At 44.6% G+C, this 21429-nt stretch overlaps 1 protein-coding gene across 1 annotated transcript in view; it reads right to left on the bottom strand.

Annotated features, from left to right (window-relative positions):
• The window catches only part of LOC126204312 (protein takeout-like), a 74301-nt gene that overhangs the window by 11028 nt on the left and 41844 nt on the right, over nucleotides 1-21429 (bottom strand). Inside the window, exons 4-6 of the mRNA XM_049938697.1 lie at nucleotides 12602-12749; nucleotides 5727-5860; nucleotides 3413-3565 (exon numbers count right to left, since the gene is read on the bottom strand). Coding sequence (XP_049794654.1) covers nucleotides 3413-3565; nucleotides 5727-5860; nucleotides 12602-12749 — 435 coding nt within the window. The remainder of the gene's footprint in view (nucleotides 1-3412; nucleotides 3566-5726; nucleotides 5861-12601; nucleotides 12750-21429) is intronic.

Raw genomic sequence — 21429 nt, 5'->3', positions numbered from 1 at the left:
ATCCTGTTATAGGGAGGAAAATGTGCACAGTCAGAAGGGTATACGTAGGTGGTGCTTAGACGCCTGCCTTATTGTACTTCACCGAGCGAGATGGCGCTCTGCTTAGCACATTGGACTCGCATTCGGAAGGCCGACAGTCCAAACCGCGTTCTGATTCACGTTTCCTCTGATTTCCCTAAATAGGTTCAGGCAAATTCCGAGACAGTTGCTTTGAAAGGACAAGGCCGATTTTGTTCTACATCCTTCCCTAATGTTATGGACCGACGACATCGCTTTTCAGTCTCCTCCCCCAAATCAACCAATCAACCATTACAATTATTGAAATTTATTAGAGCGAGCCACACAAAAGTGATAGGCATTGAAAAACATTTAAGTGACGGTGAATTGTTGAAGGTACTGTGGAATTATAGTGTGTTATGTAATATTAACATTTAATAAGATACCGAAACTTAAAAGACATGGAGATTTTGACGTAGGTGAAACGAAAAGAAGTAAATAGAGAGGACAGCGAAGAAATGAAACAGGTGAGGAGCGAGAAGCACGTTTAATTTCGCAACGGAGGGGAATGAGTGGACTGAAAGAAAACGTAACACAAAAACAACGCGATGAAAGAAGAGCCTGAGTGGGACGATCAGCAAGCAGACCTAGACAAGAGCTGAAAAAAACAAGATGACGAAATTAACCAAGCAGAGTTAAAGTGAGCAAAGTCCGCCCCCGGTAGCTGAGTGGTCAGCGCGACAGAACGTAAATCCTAAGGGCCCGAGTTCGATTCCCGGCTGGGTCTGAGATTTTCTCCGCCCAGAGACTGGGTGTTGTGTTGTCCTAATCATCATCATTTCATCCCCATCGACGCGCAAGTCGCCGAAGTGGCGTCAAATCGAAAGACTTGCACCAGGCGAACGGTCTACCCGACGGGAGGCCCTAGTTACATCATGATCCTACTGTATCCAAGAGTCACCGTGGTACAGCCATGTCACAGGCTTGGCTACTCAACAGAAGTTAACAGCACAATCACAACACATTAATGGCCGGCCCACGGATGGCGGTGACTACTGCGGCCGCACTTCTCTACAACGCCAGTCACGTGCACGGAGCTGGAGAGTGCGACGGTAGCCTTCCGCTCGCCTGGTGATTAACAGGCCCGCGTAGCCCAACATCAGTGAGGCACGCTCGAGCTGCCGTAGAGGTTTCTGCGAATAAGAGTGGCTCTGAGCGCTCTACAGTGGTCTACAAGAGTTTACACCATGGATAAAGAGCTGCGTCCCTCCAATGGACTTACAGTCACGGACGTATGAACTACCTTCTTCACGACTTTATGTCTGAGAGGTCATTAGAGAACTTATGTATTTTGTGTATTTATTCTACCTGTAATAAATGCGGTAGCTCTGGTGTAATTACGTCGTTCAGCAGCTGCGTAGCCACCTTGATAAACTAGGAGTAAAACCTAGTATGCAATGTGGCGCCTGTAACGATGCTCAAATCAGGTCCCAGTAAAGAGTACACTAAAAGGAACGACGTTGTATTTGGCAAAATAGATCAAGTGTGTCAGGTCTGCAGTGCAAAGAAATTCATTAGAGAGACATCAGGAATGTCCTGCATAGGTGAAAAAATTCGATTAGCGTCACTGAAACTGCCTCTACAACAATTATCTCATTATATGACTGGAGAAAATCCGGGATCAAAACACAAATATGAGAGCTTTGAACGCCTGTTTTCCAACGACCTTATTTAGCGCTACTTCCATGAGGAATGAAGAAGTTCATTTCTGTGTTTTCAATTAAAAGACAAGTCTATCACGGAATGATATTGTTACCACTGCCAAACGAATCTACACCTGCATACAGTCCGCAAGCCATCATGCGGTGCATGGCGGTGGGTACCCTGTAGCACTAGTAGACGTTTCCTCTTCCATTCTCATATAGAGCGAGGGAAAAATGCTGTCTATATGACTCGACATGAGCCCTAATTTCTCGTATCTTATTTTCGTAGTCTCTAACCGAAATGTATGTTAGCGGCAGTGGGATCGTTCTGCAGTCAGCTTCAAATGTCAGTTCTCTACATTGTTTCAGCAGTGTTCCTCGAAAAGAACGTCGTTTTCCCTTCAGGGATTCCCATTTCAGTTCGCGAAGCATCTCCGTATCATTTGCGTGTTGTTCGAACCTACCTGTAACAAATCTAGCAGTCGATGTTTTCTTTTAGGACGAGGAATCCAAACACTTGAGCAGTACTCGAGAATAGGTCACACAAACGTACTACATGCGTTCTCCTTTACAGTTGGACAACACTTTCCTAAAATTCTCCCAATAAATCACAGTCGACCATCCGCTTTCCATTCCATAAGTATCAAATGCTCGTTTTATTTCTATCGTTTTGCCACGTTACGCCCAGATATTTAAATGACGTGGCTAAGCAGGACACTACTGATGGTGTATCGGAACATTACAGGTTTTTCCCTACTCATTCGCATTAACTTATTTTTTTCTACATTTACAGCCCGGTGCCATTCATCACACCAACTACAAATTTTGTCTAAGTCGTTTTGTATCATCGTACAGTCACTCATCTTCGACGCCTTCTCTACCCCACAGCGTCACCAGCAAACTACCGTAGATTGTTGCCGACCGCGTCCGCTATGTTATTTTTGTATATAGAAAATAATGGCGGTCCTATCGCACATCTCTGGGACACTGCTCACGAGACGCTTGTCTCTGATGAACACTCGCCGTCGGCGGCAATGTAATGGGTTGTATTACTTAAGAAATTTTCGAGCCACTCACATATCTGGAAACCTACTCCGTGTGATCGTACCTTCGTTAACAGTCTGCAGTAGGATATCGTCTGAAATGCTTTTCGGAAATGCAGAAATGTGGTATCTGCCTGTTACCCTTCATAGTTCGCAGTATATCATGTAGAAACGGGCAACCCGACTTTAACAAGAGCGATGCTTTCTAAAACCGTGCTGATACGTGGACATAAAATAAGGTAGTGTTGAATGCCTAAGTCGATTTAAGAGTATTTATGAGTGTTTCCGACGGTTCAAGAGCATTTTTGAACGCGAAATACTAACATTCTTGCGGTTTTTTAATGTTTACTTTTACGATGTTCTCGAGAGATCTGGAATCTTCTCAGAAAAGAAATGAAAAAAAGAAATAGCAGGCGAAGTCAGTGTTTTCCAGCTAGTAAGTAATAAACGAGACTTTGTTTTCAGACGATATTCTTATTCAGAGATGAGTCCCAGTGGTGGCCATGCAGAGAACCTGATATGAGTGATATGCACTGTTCCAACAGCGCTTTCCTCAGTCGCAGCGCAAAGCACGTCTTGGTAGAAACGCAGACGGTCATACAGTTGCTACTTAGACTTTTGCCGCATTGCTTGAGAATGGCTGGAGTCATAAGACTGTGTGGAACGTACCCAGGTTGGGGTCGCCGTTGAAGAGGTTCTCGAACTCGATCTTCATGGAGCCCAGGCCGAGGATCTCGACTGGGAAACGCTGAGGGTCCCAGTAGTCGTGACCCTGCTTCTGGACGCGCTCCGACTCCAGTTCCAGCCGCGACTCCATGTTGTCTGCGAACAACGAAGAACAAGTGCACGAGCGGCCAGGGATACAGCAATAGGGTATTACAGGGAGCCAGGGTGCATGGAGCAGGAGCACATATGGGGTGAGCCCTCAGCTGAATGGAATGAGTATAGTGGTGTTCGTTTGTATTTTGCAGTAATACTTCAAATTTACTATTTCACTCATTTGCTCTCTCCTTACATTTATCTGTTAGTAACAGCAACTTTGAATAATAGTTGCTGCTACTGATGCAAACACAGATAAGTAACAGGAGAAAAATACTTTTTATAGGTAGGTATAGCAAAGGTCTAATTACGGTTATCGTACTAGAAAGAGGCGATTTATGAGTTGAACAATTTCGAGAGACAGTGTCACAAAGAGATCAAGTCTTCGACTAATTTATAAGACTATAAGCCCAAGTATTTATGTGAAGGGATGTTCCTGGCCAATCCCTTGAATATATACACACTTTACGCCATTTTCACCTGCAGATAGGTTTTATACGGGATGTAACGGTATAAGTGTAGATATTTCTATTCGTGACTAGGGAAGGCGTATTCAACAACACTACACTGGTATTTACGTCATTTGCAGACCAATAATTATAGTTATTACAAATAGTATGTTTTCAGGTTGGCTACTACCTCCAAGTACATGTGTCAAGAGCAAGCCATTAATGCTTATTTTCCCCTCGGGAGTAAGTCACATGTTGCAGTGTGGGTGCATGGACGCAAAATGGTTAATCTATACTGACAGGCGTAGTCCACTTAGTGATGCAGTTACAACCATCCAGAAACGTCAGGCCGTAAATTTCGTGACATGTTTGTCGAAAGACCGGTCAACAAAGAGAAAAAACAAACAAGACAGTGATGTGTATAGATATTAAGATAGCACGTACAAAGATATCGGCATTACACCTGATATACCCTGCATATGAATATCAGAGTCACAACTTAAAAGTGATACAGGTTTACAAACCACTGTCCTCATTTTATTAATCACAACAAAAAACTGCACTGCTATGATGTGGATGATGAGTATACGCGATGTAGTCCTTAGTTTCTGTTGGAGTGAAAGAAGATGAAACATTTCGTATAAGAAAATCAAACCGGAAAAAATTATTTTCTAATTCTATGTTTTTCGAGGTATTTTCAGTTTGGAGTAATGGAAAGCCATTTCGAAATACCACTGCAGCATAATTTGTTAAAACAGAGACTGTGCAGTACGATTAAAGTGCAGTATAGATCATAAAAATAGGAGGGGTCGTCATCTGGTCTTTACATACAGCAAACGTATTAGCCACCTAGGAGCTGTAACCCTTGCCACAAACAAATAACGTTTATTCCAGATATTAGATACACATAACTTAATATGAGACGAGTGTACAGTGTTCGTAAAGCTTTTGAGTGGAATACGTCTGCACTAGCGATGTAGCGCTATTGAAAATATGCAAAGAGCATACGAAAAAACGAAAAAACTGTGGTGTCACCGACAGACACCACACTTGCTAGGTGGTAGCCTTTAAATCGGCCGCGGTCCGTTAGTATACGTCGGACCCGCGTGTCGCCACTATCAGTGATTGCAGACCGAGCACCACCACACGGCAGGTCTAGAGAGACTTCCTAGCATTCGCCCCAGTTGTACAGCCGACTTTGCTACCGATGGTTCACTGACAAATTACGCTCTCATTTGCCGAGACGATAGTTAGCATAGCCTTCAGCTACGTCATTTGCTACGACCTAGCAAGGCGCCATTACCAGTCACTATTGATGCTGTAAAACATGTACCGTCAAGAACGATGTTCACCAATTATGGATTAAAGTTAAGTATTCCAGCAGCTACGTACGTTTTTGGCTATTCTCATTTCCGTGTCCTGTTCCACACCTCACGCCAGCCTGCGTGAGCTTAAACGCGTGCCAAATCGGCTTCCTCCTAGTGGATTGGCTGTCTTGCCAATCCACAACAAAACCTTACGTAGGATCATAGTCTTGTGACATTGGAGGCAATGTCTGTTTGCCACATATAATCTGTTTTACTCATCTGAATGTTCACTTCACAGACATTCCTACTCTGTTTACGGACAGTGAGACAAAGAGAGCTTGGCTTCGTCGGCACACTCGCTCCTGGAACGACGGAGTGCCAAGGTACGCTACCGGTGCCGGTACTCACCAAAGACGAACTTGCACTTGCCGGCTCCCTCGACCGGGACGACCAGGAACTTGCCGGTCATCGTGTAGTCCGCCTCGAACAGGATGTGCGGCTCCTCTCCCAGCAGCGTCATCTTGTTCGTGTCCAGGTCGGCTCTGCAACAGCATGGACTACACTTAATGGACCCGCTCCCCCCTTACTGCGTGGGCGAGAATTCAGACACAAATCCTGTTGTTTCTCTTACACAAAGAGGACGCTCTATTAAAAAAAAATGTTCAAATGCGTGTGAAATCTTATGGGACTTAACTACTAAGGTCATCAGTCCCTAAGCTTACACACTACTCAACCTAAATTATTCTAACGACAAACACACACACACACAGGCCCGAGGGAGGACTCGAACCTCCGCCGGGACCAGCCGCTCAGTTCATGACTATAGCGCCTCAGACCTCTCGGCTAATCCCTCTGTAGACGCTTTGTTGTTTAATAACAATGCGAAACCATGAAAGCTGCATGTAAAAAACATCAAACTGGCATGAAGCGTACAACCATCAGCCAGAGCATTATGACCCCCTACCTACCTTCTGTAGGGACAACAGCTGCATGCTTCGTGGCATGGAAGCAGGGAAGCCTTAGTAGGTCGCTGGAGGCAGTTAGCATGACATCTGCACACACAAGTCACCTAATTTCCTTTAATTCCTGGCAGGGCGGCGATGAGCTCTGACGCCACATCCAATCATACCCCAGATATGTTCTATTGGGTTCAGATCTGGCGAGATGGGCGGCCAGCATATTAATTGGAATTCGCCACTGTCTTCCTCGAACTTCTGGCCTTGTGACACTGTGCATTATCCTGATGAAAAATACCACTGCCATCCTGAAACATTATCGTCATGAAGCGGTGTAAGTGGTCTGCAAACAGTGTACGATACTCCTTAGCCATCATGGTGCCTTGCACGAGCTCCACTGGACCCAGCTTGTCCCTATCCTGCAGTACAGTGTCAAGGAACTGTTCACATGTAAGACGACGGATTCGTGCCCTTCCATTGGCATGAAGAAGAAGGTATCGGAATTCATCAGACCCTGCAACTCAGTACTTCAACATCCAATGTCGATGGTCATGTGCCCATTTCAGTTGCAGTTTCTGATGTCGTGGTGTTAACTTTGGCACATGTATGGGTCGTCAGTTGCGGTGGCCTATCTTTAGGAGTGTGTTCAGACACGCTTGTATGCTGCTCAGCATTAAACTCTGGTGTTACATCCACCATAGTTAGCTGTCTGTCCTGTTTTACCAGACTGTCCAGACTACGGCGTCCGTCATCTGCAGTGAGAGGTGGCTGCCTACCCGCACGACGTCTGCACGTGACTTCAACTCGGTTTCGCCACGTTTCAGACACACTCACCACAGCATTCCTTGAGCACTGGAAAAGTCGTGCAGTTTCCAAAATTCTCGTGCCGAGCGTCTAGGCCACCACAATCTGCTCTCAGTCAAACTCAGATAGATCGCACATCTCCCCATTATACACACTGACAACAAGATTACTGATATGAAACTTCCTGGCAGATTAAAACTGTGTGCCCAACCGAGACTCGAACTCGGGACCTTTGCCTTTCGCGGGCAAGTGCTCTACCATCTGAGCTACCGAAGCACGACTCACGCCCGGTACTCACAGCTTTACTTCTGCCAGTATCTCGTCTCCTACCTTCCAAACTTTACAGAAGCCCTCCTGCGAACCTTGCAGAACTAGCACTCCTGAAAGAAAGGATAATGCGGAAACATGGCTTAGCCACAGCCTGGGGGATGTTTCTGTAGAGTAGAGCACTTGCCCGCGAAAGGCAAAGGTCCCGAGTTCGAGTCTCGGTCGGGCACACAGTTTTAATCTGCCAGGAAGTTTCATATCAGCGCACACTCCGCTGCAGGGTGAAAATCTCATTCAAGATTACTGATACTACATGCACTGTTTCTCTGAATAGCAGTCATTTGTCGCCAGTTGAGCTGCTATCGCCTGGACGGGTTTATAGTGACAGCAAGTCAGTGGTCACAATGTTCTTGCTTTAGGTAGCATATGAATGATAGCCACTGAAACCACACAAATCTGGTAGGGCCACCAGCATCCACATTCTATACACACGGTATCCCAGGAGCAATGTTCAAAATTTAGGGATGTGAAAGGAAAGATTATTTGAAGCAAAAAACTTGTTATGGTCTTATGCTCTATTCCGAACAGTTTTCGAAACAGAACACTTCTAATGCACATTTGTTATTGGGATAGTGGTGCGTACATATGTATCTTACCCACTCAACCTCTGGGTCGTTTTATTCCAGCCCAACCTATGTTGCTGCTTTCAGTCTCTTTTCTCTGGATGTCTTTCTGCCACAGCCATAGGAGTGGACCCAAAACCGGACCCTATGGAACTTCCTTTGCATTTTTCCCCAGTCAGTAATACTTTCTACCATTAAAAGATTGTCTGAATTACTCAGGACAGCTTTTTACATTCTGTTCCTGTCATATCCCTCAATACTGACCTCGTGGGACACCCTGTATGAAGAAACACTATACAGCGGATTTGTCACTCAGAAACTGCAATTGAATGTCAGTTGTTTGTGTGAAGATGGTATTGTGTCTGGTTACAGAAGGAGAAACGTCTACCGGCAGCTGATAAAATTCGGCAGTGGCAGGATGGTGGCCAACTGAGACTGCAGTTTATTGTGCCACTGTGTTGCATGATGGTTGTGGTCCGAGTGATGGGTCCAGGAGTGCCATGCCCAATGCCCTGCCCGATCACTGTGACCCCGTGCCACCAGTGCCCCAGAGGACAGACATGTTGCTCAACTGACTGTGCAGGATCGTACTTTGAATCGAAAAGTATGCTTGTTTGCAGCAAAACAAGGATCCATACGAACAGTGAGACAGCGTGTGGAGCACCACAAACTGTCCTCACGGTGGAAACTGTTGAAGCTTCCCTTAACTCGGCTGCTGTAGGGTGCTCTCCAATAGTAGTGCACCTACTACAACAATGGACAGAAGAGTGGCACCACGTCATTTGTTCAGTCGAGTCTCAATTTTGGGTACAGCATCACGTTGGACATACGGGTATGTGGAGAAGAAAGCTGATTACGCCAAGTGTGTTGCAGTAACAAATTATTCAGAACATCTCGAGTGGATGCACCGTTGGGTTTTACAATGGTTCGCTACGACCTAATTGGATTTGGAAAAAGATTAAACAATAAATTACAAAACAAAAAACTACTATCGTGAAAAACGAACAGTCTTCCTATGAAAACTTTGACTGGACCGAGACCAAACTGCATAAGCGACGTGACTGTGAGTGATAAAAGGAAACGTCGAAACGGTACATTGGCACCGTGACGTTTTAATGGAGCAGAAGATGGGAAGATTATATTGCAGATTCCCCTTTGAAGGAACTAGTGACCATAACACTGACATTGTCTCATCCAGATATCGGATGGGTGGTCTGTCTATATGGGTGCACGCTCTACTGGTACAGCCGATGTAAACATAATTGAAAGACTGATGTTTGACAGCAGAATTTATTACTGCGCACAGTACTCAGTGCGACTCATACTGGCAAATACGATGAATGATTTTTCGACCTACCCTCCTCTACAATCGAGGTCGCTGTCTCACTCCTTTGTAGTGGCGCTCTATGCGGAAGCAGTAGGTTCGAAACGTCATGGTAGAAAAAAAAATTTTATCGACAGTATCTGGCCGGCAAGCGAAGGACGGGTGCAAGCTAAAAGTTAGAGATCACCAGACATTACACACATGTTCTGGGTTAAATCTCGACCTCTCTGCAGTGTCTCATGCAGTGAGAGGAGCTGAGACTGCTGGTGGTGATCCGTTTGTTGGATGGGGTGTTAAGATCGGTGGCCTCCTTGGTGCTATTCAAGAGGAGCGTGGCGTGGGACAGCATCGGGTTTCACCCTGTTGTGTACATAGTTCCACGTAGTCAGCGCGTACACAACTTTCCCACTAGGGCGAGCCCCTCTAAGCACAACAGCGCAGGCGCAGCGCTCGTCCGTCCCCGCAATACGAGATGGCGCTGTCTTAGAGACGGACCAAATTCTGCTTCCGCCGATCCGCGCATTAATATGTAACGCAGCCAATGAGATTGCTGCTAACGTAGTTTACTCCTCGCGGATCACACTCGCGCAGTGATACATGAATGCGCGAGGTATTATAACAAGTGTACAGACCTCCGATTAGTCAGTCTGCATTTGTCTGCATCAGTCTGTAGTCAAGTTTCAGTCTGTGCCTAATAAGATTACCATTTTCCTGTACATAGCCATGAAGATAGTTATAGATACTTTTGTCAAGTATCAGAGATATATGTGAGAATAAGATGACTGTACCAATACCAAAGGAACTTCAGATTGTCAATTGTAAATAGCATCCAGAACCAAGTTAAGTAACTTTTATGCTTGTTATTATTTTAATAAATGTGTGTGAAAATTAATCAAGTTCTGTTTAAAGTTGGTCACCGTCAATCTGCTACTCTAAGCGTGCAAGTGGCATTTCTATCGTCTAACCTAACGGCAGAAGATAAACACGCCACGATAAGACCACGAGACATATTGCTGACACTTGCCTACTTCGTTAGAGCGACAAGTCAAATAATCTGATGGTGTGTGTACTGAAGGTCTTACAGTACGCACACCACACACCCTCTCCCTTCTCTTGTTGTCAAACAATACACACATGACACCACATTATGTACACACCTTTTAAAGTCACCTACACTCTGCAGATACACTTAATACCCTACTTCTACACACGGTGAGTAAAGGACCAGTTGTGCTCAGATTATGTCAGTCAACAATCCTCCAGAGTCGTCTCCCAGCAAACAATACCATGCCATTCTTTCTCTCTCTTACGACTTGCAAGCCTGCAATGCGTAAGACTATACTCACACAGAGTAAGTTTGTTTTGAAAGGGAGGGCAGTAGCTGTTCCCGCTACGTGAGATCTGATTCTATCCATCTGTCAATAAACATCAGTGACCATGTCGCCCACGGCTACAGTCGTGTCACACAAGTAATAACCGTTGATTAAACCCATAGTATGCATCTCGGACCCGTCATATTATGACATAAAACATGCTGACGCAACAGAAATTTGCTGGAAGTTTAGAGGGATATACAGTACAAAGGATGGACACAAAGCATTTAATTATTATCCTGAAAGAATAATTACCTGATTAATTTTTGTTTGCTTTCGGGTACACATTGAAATCCTCGCGCCACAGTACCATAGCGCGTTGCTAGAAGAGCCAAATGGCGCAGCGCGCTGATAAAACGGTGAATCACACTGAAATTGATTTCGTTCGTCTGAAGAGAACAAAGCTACAACCATCCCTGTTGAATTGGAGGTAGTCTGCGCTAACAATAGGCCATCATATCACACTGTAGCTGAGTGGAGCGCAAGGTTCCAGTAACAAAAACAACCATCCACGCGCCTCAGTCGAGGCTGACTGAAACAGACACGCGTTAAGCTTCATGAGTGCTCTAGCGCTTGTCCGATAGGTGACCCCTTTGAAATCCCTCAAGCAGTGTCTTCCTGCCTTCAGGAGCTAGAGCAACAAAGAGACAGAATGTGTGTCCAAGTTTCAGACAGGGACAGGTACCTTTGTAACGTACGTAACTAAGGTGTGTGGGTGGCTCCCAAGCTGTTACCGAAGTGGAGGGTCTTCGAGCTTCATTGTGCCATTTTATTCACACGCACATCTTGATGCTGAACTCCCCGTGATGACGTCAAAGGAGGGCGGGAAAAAGGTGGGATGAAACGCATAAGTATCCTTTCCTGCCATCAAGTTCAGATTTCGCCGAATAGTTTTGAACGGTCCCTAGCGACTCCAGCCTGTACACAAGAGGGAAAACTGCGGTCACGGTGCCCACCAAAGCAGTCAGATGACGTTCAGGTCAGATGCTGTGGTACAATGTCCTTAGAAAAAGAGTTGAAACGTCCTAGGGAGTCAACACTGTCAAAGATTGTCAAGAACGTCTTCCAGCTGCTCATCACACTGCGATCTATCATTTTCGACTGCGAATCAACACCTCAGGGACAGGGATGGCTTCATTGAAGCGCTTTACGCCACCCCAAGAAGCCTTTTCATGCCGATTCTGAGCGGCGGTGCGTCTGGAATGTTTCCGTCGGCCACTCTTGAGATAACCGCGAGGTTCTGCTCGAGGGGTCGCGGTTCTAACCTCCGTGGCAGAGGCGTCAAAAGAAAGGGTGAAATGTGAGTGAGACGGACTGTGACGACCTTCCCATAGTGTGACACGTCCACTGTGACGCTGGTCAGAATTTTGGTGAAGTCTGGTGCCAATGTGACACCAGTCACCCACCTTACACATCACATGTACTTCCGAACTCCGGTCTTTTTTCGCGAGCGTTATACCATGCTGTTTGAAGCGTTGTCGAGCCCGAGAATGACGTCAAAGGGCACCATGCTTTTGTAACATTAGAGAGAAAAGTTGAACGCACGGTGAGCCTAATTTCAAATTTATGCGTCGCAATGGCTGGGAATTATGGAGTCTCGAAAAAGTGATCCTTTAATTTTGTTGAAAAGTCAATGATTATGAAGTTGACTCGTTTCATATCGTACTGAGAGCTCTCCATTATGTGGGGCCTAGAAATGGTGGACTGGTCTCTTCTTAATCCTAAATGGCCGATCGTCGGAGCCGAACGGAAAGTTTCGAACCTAGTATGTAAAATGTGTTTGTCTTTACACGGAGAATTCGTCGCCGTTTCAATATTAGCTCGTAATAAATACTTACTAACCTAATTGTTTCGACCACGTACATGCCCTCCGCACACGCGCCACTAGCCTTCCAGCGGGAGGGAGCGAGGAACGGGTACGTGGTGCTGTACTCACGTGACGGATTTGATGTCGGCATTGATGAGGCCGGTGACGCGCACGTTCCTGAACGTGATCCTCAAGTTGAGGTTTTTGGTGCCGTCCCTGATGTCGATCTCCGGGACGTCCAGCGGGTCGAGGGGGACCACGCCCAGCGACGGGATGCCTGCCGACAAGCACACGATCCGTCACATGACAAACAGGAAATGGCCGCCTCTCACAGTCCTACGAATACTTGAAATATCTATAATTCTGAAAGCGACATCCAGGATATCCATTATTATTTTATAGTAACATTCATTACCACCTTAAAGCGAACTTTATAAAATTTATGCATAGTTAAATGATAAAAGACTGTTAATCGATAAACTGGCTTTTACAAAAAAAATACATGTATCTAGAATTTGGAGGTAAAAATTTACAAAATTTAACCAAAAATTCTGGGAAGAAAATCAAATGGAATTAACGTAAACAGACTGGCGTTTACAAATGATTTCGCAATAAAGGCTTTGAGAAAGAACTGCAACCTATCGCCTTTTGTGATATTTCCATTTTTATTATACCGTAGTTTCGATCGCCAGTGATTCGTCTTCAGATATGACACGAATTCTGTTAGTTGCTTGTACCATCTGAAGAAGAAGATGGTCATACTATTTCTGAGAAACTGTATTCATCGTTGTTGCAGTGTTAAACATCCATAATGGGTACAAGTGTGAGTTTGCAATACTTTCAGGAAATCTGATAGAAATAGTTATTCAAATAAGACTTCGGGAAGAAACAGCCAGTAGAACTGGACTCGGAATTCCACCTGAAAAAAAAAATTCCAACACAAATATTAAAATGCACCAGAATACATAGAAGGAAAAATAAGAAAAATAAAGCGAATTGGAGAAACTATGCAGCTGAGTGGATCAGAAAAATTTGAAATAGATGTAAAGTCTAATAAAAGGAAAAGAGCATATGGCTTAGCTAAACGTGTCTATAATACGAAGTTCATATACAGTAACGAAAAACTAAAATATTATACCACAATGGAAAAGCAGTGTGAATGCTTAATACGCCATAGAGACACTTGACACACGGCTCCTTAGAAAAGTAATGGCGCCTAGAAAAACTGCGAGTGGTTGAAGAATGAGAAGTAATCAGCAGATCTAGCAAAGTACACAGAAAATATCAGAATTATTAGGAAAGGTAGGTTAACCTTCTGTAGGCAGCTGTACCGAATGAATGACAAGCGGCTAACAAACATATATTCTCGTATTTCTGGAAGAGAAGACAACGATTGCATGGATTAGAGAAGTAAGGAAATGACTAAAAAACATCAAATAAAAATAAGAGAAACAATGGTTTTCATAAAATTCTAAAGGTAGAATAAATAAGAAATGAGGAACGACATGGACAGAAGAACAGAAACAACTTGAGGAAAAATAATGGATTACCAGAAAGATAGGGTGCAATAGAAGAGAGCAGAGGAACTGAAGATTTGACTTGATGCTGGCTGAAAAATATGAAATGTAAAAGAATGAATAGGAAATCCCTGCTGTTTTGTACATAAATAACACTTTCTGGACCATCTCAAGTGTGAATTTGTACAAATAATCGATAGAAAACAATAGAAAATATTTGGGCATAATTTTCTGTTTTTCTGTAGATTCGTATGATTCAAAATTTTACACGTAAACCCTGCTTGGACAGAAGTTCTTCTTACAGAGAAACATTCAGACTCTAAAGACCTCGCTATTGACGGGACGTTAAATAGTAATTTTCCTTCCTTTTCCATAGAACCCTCTCAAAAAGTGTTCAGCGTTTCGGACATCGATTCTTAAAGCGCTTATAACTATTTTACAACATCCACATGAGTGGCGTAGTTTGTGCTTATGATGGGAAATTTGTTATCAATACTGATATGACGACAGAAAGTGGTTACGTTCAGTTCAGTGTAGAAGAGCGCGCTATGTATCGAAAGGCGAGCGGGCCGATGCTGCTTGTGCAGGGTACTCACCCTGAGAACACAGATCCCGCTTCCACCGTCCACCAGCTGCCACCCTACCGCTAAGTTCTGTACCGCACTGTCGTAAACCTCAGTCGCCTCACTCGAACATTGAACTGCTATTGAGAGACACGACATTTCAACGATGCGGTGGTCGTCTACGGTCGACATCAACAACCGCTGACTGCCAATTGTGGCTCTTAGGTACACTGAGCAGAACAGAACAGAACAGCGCAGTGTCTTTTTGTAGACGACAGGGAGGGCAGTGTCAAAAAATTGTTCAAATGGCTCTGAGCACTATGGGACTTAACATCTGAGGCCATCAGTCCTCTAGAACTTAGAACTACTTAAACCTAACTAACCTAAGGACAACACACACATCCGTGCCCGAGGCAGGATTCGAACCTGCGAGCATAGCCGTCGCGCGGTTCCAGACTGAAGCGCTTAGAACCGCTCGCCCACTCCGGCCGACTAAGGGCAGTGTCGATTCACAGAGTGCGCAAGCACCTCACTACCATCAGCTTCGCCTGGTCACGAACAAAACTGACTGGGATCTAGAACAATGGCGTCAGTCACTCTTCAGCAAAGAGTGCACGATTGCCCGACGCCGTATGATTGCCGCGGAAAGTGTAGAGCCGGCCAGGCGGGATTTCAGTCCCAAGTGTTCAGTGGGACCTGGATGAGTCGTGTTTTGGGCCGGCATTACGTAAGGATTTCGGAAAAGTCTTATCATATCCGGGACTGTGCAGTATTGGGGCAGGATCCTCCTGGCTACTGTCCAGCCCTACGGTTAACACTTGGGCGTATCTGGCCACCTTGTGAAGACCTTTCTCTAGGAAACCGGGATCACCTGAATGGAATGCCCTGCGGTACCTCCCTGCGCGAACCCCGCTCAGCCTGCTTGAGACCAGCTGAAACTTGCAGTGGGTCGTCACACGAATCCTTCCCATACACTGGATGATCTGAGGAGAGCAGCCGTGAACGAGTGGGACTGGAATGAGCAGCATGTCTTCATAAACGTGTGGATAGCAGGTAAGGAGGATCCGTGATGTACTGGGTAGAACAACACGGTATCGACTGTTGCCGACCAGCAATACTCAGACGCGCACTTTCATACAGATTGCCCATATTTTAATTATGGTTTCGTTTGTATTTCAAGTAAATTTTTTTAAAAGATAAGTACGGATATTCTTTCATTCCCTGCTTTGCATGAATATACATCCACAAGCGTTCGAAAACATGCTATTGGTGGAAAACTTATTTTAGCAGTGATAGCATCTGAAACTTTAACTTTGTAATTCAAAGTATATAGATGGATTAATTTGGTTTTCTGAACCAGATGGTGTGGGTTCCTGTTGTCATGTACTAGTTCATGAACCACGGGCAACGTATGAGTGGCCAAGTAAGTGGTCCTGACAGTCAGGATACCAGTTACTTTGGAATAAGACTGGGCATCTCGGACATATTCTGAGTCGTGGTCACCTTTGTGCTCAGACGGCAAAGACTATCAAATCCACCGGCTAGTCCCTCAATCGTTAGGGGTAAAACCCAATGGGACCCGGGGCAAGTAAGGCTAGCAACCTGCTTCCCTGGTACTTTAAATATGATGCTGGCAACAATCAGAGCAAAATGCCTCGGACCTTTGGAGGTGACGGAGCCCCACCTCCAATTGACAAACCAGGGACTCCTAAGATACGACTCGGCAAACGAATGGTAACGAGATGGGGAGCTATTAATATCAATGGGGGCTACTCTGTGAAGAAGGTAGAGTTGGCAGAGGCTGCAAGTAAGATGGGGTTGGACGTTTTAGCTGTTAGTGACATTCGGGTAAGGGGTGAAAAAGAAGAGGGAGAATACAAAGTTTACCTGTCAGGAGTCAAAGCAGGAATAGCACAATGGGGTGCAGGGCTTTACATCAGGAAAGAAATGGAATCCACCGTAGTTGCAGTAAGATACGTAAACGAACGACTGATGTGGATAGATTTGACAGTGTCTAACAAGAAAATTAGGATTGTGTCAGTATATTCGCATGGTGAAGGGACAGATCAAGATAAGATGGATAGTTTTTATGACGCACTCAGTGATGTAGTTGTTAGAGTAAAGGACAAGGACAGTGTTCTGCTCATGGGTGATTTTAATGCCAGGATTGGAAATCGAACAGAAGGGTATGAAAAGGTTATGGGTAAATTTGGAGAGGATATGGAGGCCAACAGGAACAGGAAACAACTCTTGGATTTCTGTGCCAGTATGGGCTTAGTAATCACAAACTCCTTTTTTAAACATAAGAACATTCACCGGTATACTTGGGAAGGCAGGGGAACCAGATCTGTCATTGACTATATAATAACAGATCAGGAATTCAGGAAGGCTGTGAGGGACACACGTGTATTCAGGGGATTCTTTGATGACACTGATCACTATTTAATCTGCAGTGAAATTGGTATTGTGAGGCAGAAAGTGCAGCAGGTCAGGTCCATATGTAGGACGATAAGAGTGGAGAAACTTCAGGATAAGGAAATCAGGCATAAGTACATAACAGTGATCTCAGAAAGGCACCAGTTAGTTGAATGTAGGCAATTACAGTAATTGGAAAAGGAATCGACAAGGTACAGGGACACAGTACTAGAAGTGGCTAGAGAATGTCTTGGAATAGTAGTGTGTAAAGGTAGGATGAAGCACACAGCTTGGTGGAATGACACAGTCAAGGCAGCCTGTAAAAGGAAAAAGATGGCGTATCAAAAATGGCTACATACTAGAACTCAGCCAGACAGAGAAAGGTATGTTGAAGAAAGAAACAAAGCCAAACAGTTAATTGCAGCATCCAAGAAGAAATCTTGGGAAGACTTTGGAAACAGGTTGGAGACTTTGGGTCACGCTGCTGGAAACCCATTCTGGAGTGTAATTAGCAGTCTTCGAAAGGGAGGTAAGAAGGAAATGACAAATATTATGGACAGGTCAGGAAAACTGCTGGTGAATCCTGTTGCTGCCTTGGGCAGATGGAGGGAATATTTTGAAGAGTTACTCAATGAAGGTGAAAATACGATGCGTAATGTTTCAGATTTCGATGTATAATGGGATAGGAATGATGATGGAAATAGGATCACATTTGAGGAAGTGGAGAAAATGGTCAATATATTGCAGTGCAACAAAGCGGCTGGGGTGGATGAAATTAAGTCGGAACTCATCAAATACAGTGGAATGTCAGGTCTTAAATGGCTACACAGGATAATTGAAATGGCCTGGGAGTCGGGACAGGTTTCATCAGACTGGACGAAAGCAGTAATCACACCAATCTTTAAACATGGAGACAGAAAAGATTGGAACAACTACAGAGGTAACTCTTTAATCAGCGTTGTGGGTAAAATCTTCTCAGGTATTGTTGAAAGGAAAGTGCGAGTATTAGTTGAGGACAAACTGGATGAAAATCAGTGTGGGTTTAGGCCTCTTAGAGGTTGTCAGGACCAGATCTTTAGTTTACGGCAAATAATGGAACAGGGAATTGTATCTATGCTTTATAGACCTAGAAAAGGCATATGACCGGGTTCCTAGAAGGAAGTTATTGTCTGTTCTACCAGATTATGGAATAGGAGGCAAACTTTTGCAAGCAATTAAAGGTCTTTACATAGATAGTCAGGCAGCAGTTAGAGTTGAAGGTAAATTGAGTTCATGGTTCAGAGTAGTTTTCTGGGGCAAGACAAGGCTGCAACCTGTCTCCACTGTTGTTCATATTATTTATGGATCATATGTTGAAAACAATAAACTGGCTGAGTGAGATTAAGATATGTGAACACGAAATAAGCAGTCTCGCATATGCAGATGACTTAGTTGTGATGGCAGATTCGATTGAAAGTTTGCAAAGTAATATTTCAGAGCTAGATCAGAAATGTAAGGACTATGGTATGAAGATTAACATCTAATGGCAGTGGGAAAGAGATATAAACGGATTGAGTGCCAAATAGAAGGAACAAAGTTAGAACAGGTGGACGGTTTCAAGTGCTTAGGATGCATATTCTCACAGGATGGCAACATAGTGAAAGAACTGGAAGAAAGGTGTAGCAAAGCCAATGCAGTGAGCGCTCAGCTACGATCTACTCTCTTCAGCAAGAGGGAAGTCAGCACCAAGACTTAAGTTATCTGTACACCGTTCAATCTTTCGACCAACTTTGTTGTATGGGAGCGAAAGCTGGATGGATTCAGGTTACCTTATCAATAAGGTTGAGGTTACGGATATGAAAGTAGCTAGGATGATTGCAGGTACTAGTAGATGGGAACAATGGTAGGAGGGTGTCCACAATGAGGAAATCAAAGAAAAACTGGGAATGAACTCTATAGATGTAGCAGTCAAGACGAACAGGCTTAGATGGTGGGGTCATGTTACACGCATGGGAGAAGCAAGGTTACCCAAGAGACTCATGGGTTCAGCAGTAGAGGGTAGGAGGAGTCGGGGTAGACCAAGGAGAAGATAACTGGATTCGGTTAAGAATGATTTTGAAGTAATAGGCTTAACATCAGAAGAGGCATCAATGTTAGCACTGAATAGGGGATCATGGAGGAATTTTATAAGGGGGACTATGCTCCAGACTGAACGCTGAAAGACATAATCAGTCTTAAATGATGATGATGATGATGATGAACCAGATTTTAATTTCGAAACTGTTACTATTAGTTCATAATACTCCCATTTTACACCACAGCACATGTTTCAAGTCAAGATACACTCAACGCTGGCAGGAATGTGTTCATTTATGTGAACTCTTGCCTTCCCCCCCTCCCCCCCCCCCCCGGCCCCCTTTCCCTTTTTCTCTTCCCTAATCAGTTTCGAGCCACTGCTCTGCGGACTGCACAATGATTCATGGTCCATGTCAGATGAAAGCTATATATGTTTACTGTTTGACAGTGAAGCCAAAGCTCCGAAATAATTCAGCGTTTTCTCAGACTTTTCGTTTAGGGGAAGTTCCCTCGTTAAAACAGCACTGCCCTTCTGTAATGAATGTGCTTTAAGACATGATAAGATGTCATATCTGTAAAGGGTAGTCAAATTAAAACTTAATTTCCAGTACACGCGTTAAGACATTTATTCCGCTGAGAGACGAGACGATAAAGTTCCTGTTTCATGGATCGCGGTCGGCCGCTAACGGATCCTCAATTGCACCCATTGCTACACTTGCTCGTCCGCCTGAAACCGACGTCCACGCATTTCTTTCTTCAGGTCGCCAAAGATGTGAAAATCACACGGCGGAGGATCCGGGCTGTATTGGGAATGTTGCAGTGTTCCACAACCAAATCGCTGAAGCCGATTGGCAGTGTGGGGACTGGCGTTATCGTGCAACAGGACGATTGCGCCCGACGGCGTTCCTCGGTCTCTTGATTTTATGGTGCGTCGCAATTTCTGCAGAGTCTTTCCATAGCGCTGCGCATCAATTATGGCTCCAAGCTCGAGAAACTCGAGAGGCAGAGGGCCCCTGCTTTCGAAGAAGGTCACCGTGACCTTAGTGGAATTTGTATGAACAGCTCTAGATTTCTTTGGCGATGGAGACATGGAAAGTTTCCACGGTTGGCCGTGCAATTTTCCGTCGGACTGTCGGAATGCTGTCGGATGGAATCATTCTGTTGCACAATACCACCAATCGCACGATAACACCAATCAGCGATTTGGCTGGGAAACACTACATCATCCTCCGTACAGCCTGGATCTTACGCCGTGTCATTTTCACATCTTTGGCGACCTGAAGAAAGATATGCGTGGATGTCGGTTTCAGTCGGACGCGGAAGTGCAAGATTGTGTGGAGTTCTGGATTCCTCAGCAGTCTAAATCGTTCCACGAAGCAGCACTCGATAGTCTCATCTCTCAGCAGAATAAATATCTTAACGCGTGTGATCATTCCATGATCCCGTTGCAGTGGGTGTTCCGTTTCGTTTGTTTGTCCCTTATATACAACTATTTTCATACGATGACTAAGGAGCAGTCAGCTTATCAGTTTATGCATGCATGTTTCTGAACAGGATAATATACAGAAGATTTGTAAATAAAACTGATAATTTGTTATATGGAGGCACTTTCGTTCTACGACAGGAAAATTCTTGTTGTGGACTTCAGTCCCAAGACTGATTTGATGCAGCTCTGCATGCTAGCCTCCTTCGAGCAAGCCTCTTCACCTCTGCGTAGCTCGCGCAATCTGTACTCATTTGAGCCTGCTGACTACATTCAAGCCATTTTTCCCCCACACTTCCTATCATTGCTATACTGACGATTCCTCTTTTTCAGAAATGCTTTTCTCGCAACTGCCAGTCTGCGCTTTATACAAGACCATTCGGGTACCCCTACTGATGTAGTTTTATGCAACCTGCAATTCTGTATCTAGCCTTCAAAAACCACGCGCAGGATTTTCATATTCTGTCGCTAGCTACGTGAAAGTATTAATCCTACATAAAAAATGAACAGGACCATTTTGTAGTAATTTTAATGCAGTTCAGTTTTGTACTAGGATAAGTTTTCGCTAGAGGCCGTAGTTTTCGAATTATTCAAGAAAAACGTACAAAAATCACATTCAAACGCACCTCTACTGCCACCCTCTGCCTCCACCGGCAAGGATTCCTAGTATGTTGTGCATGGAACTCTCTCCCACCGCTGTACAATAATGAAATGAAAGGAAATGACCGTATGGCATTGTTGGACGGGAGGTCCCATGCAGGGAAGTTCGGCCGCCGTATTGCAAGTCCTTTTTTTTAGCTAACGCCACTTCGGCGACTTGCGGGTCAATGATGATGAAAATCATGAGGAAGGACACACAACACACAGTCCCCTGCCGGGAACCGAACCTGGGCCCCCTGCGTGGTACGCCAAAACGCAACCGCT

Source organism: Schistocerca nitens, chromosome 9, assembly GCF_023898315.1.
Source record: "Schistocerca nitens isolate TAMUIC-IGC-003100 chromosome 9, iqSchNite1.1, whole genome shotgun sequence".
In the NCBI taxonomy this organism is placed as follows: domain Eukaryota; kingdom Metazoa; phylum Arthropoda; class Insecta; order Orthoptera; family Acrididae; genus Schistocerca; species Schistocerca nitens.
Note: the sequence above shows the minus strand (reverse complement) of the source record. Positions and strands in the feature narration are given on the sequence as shown.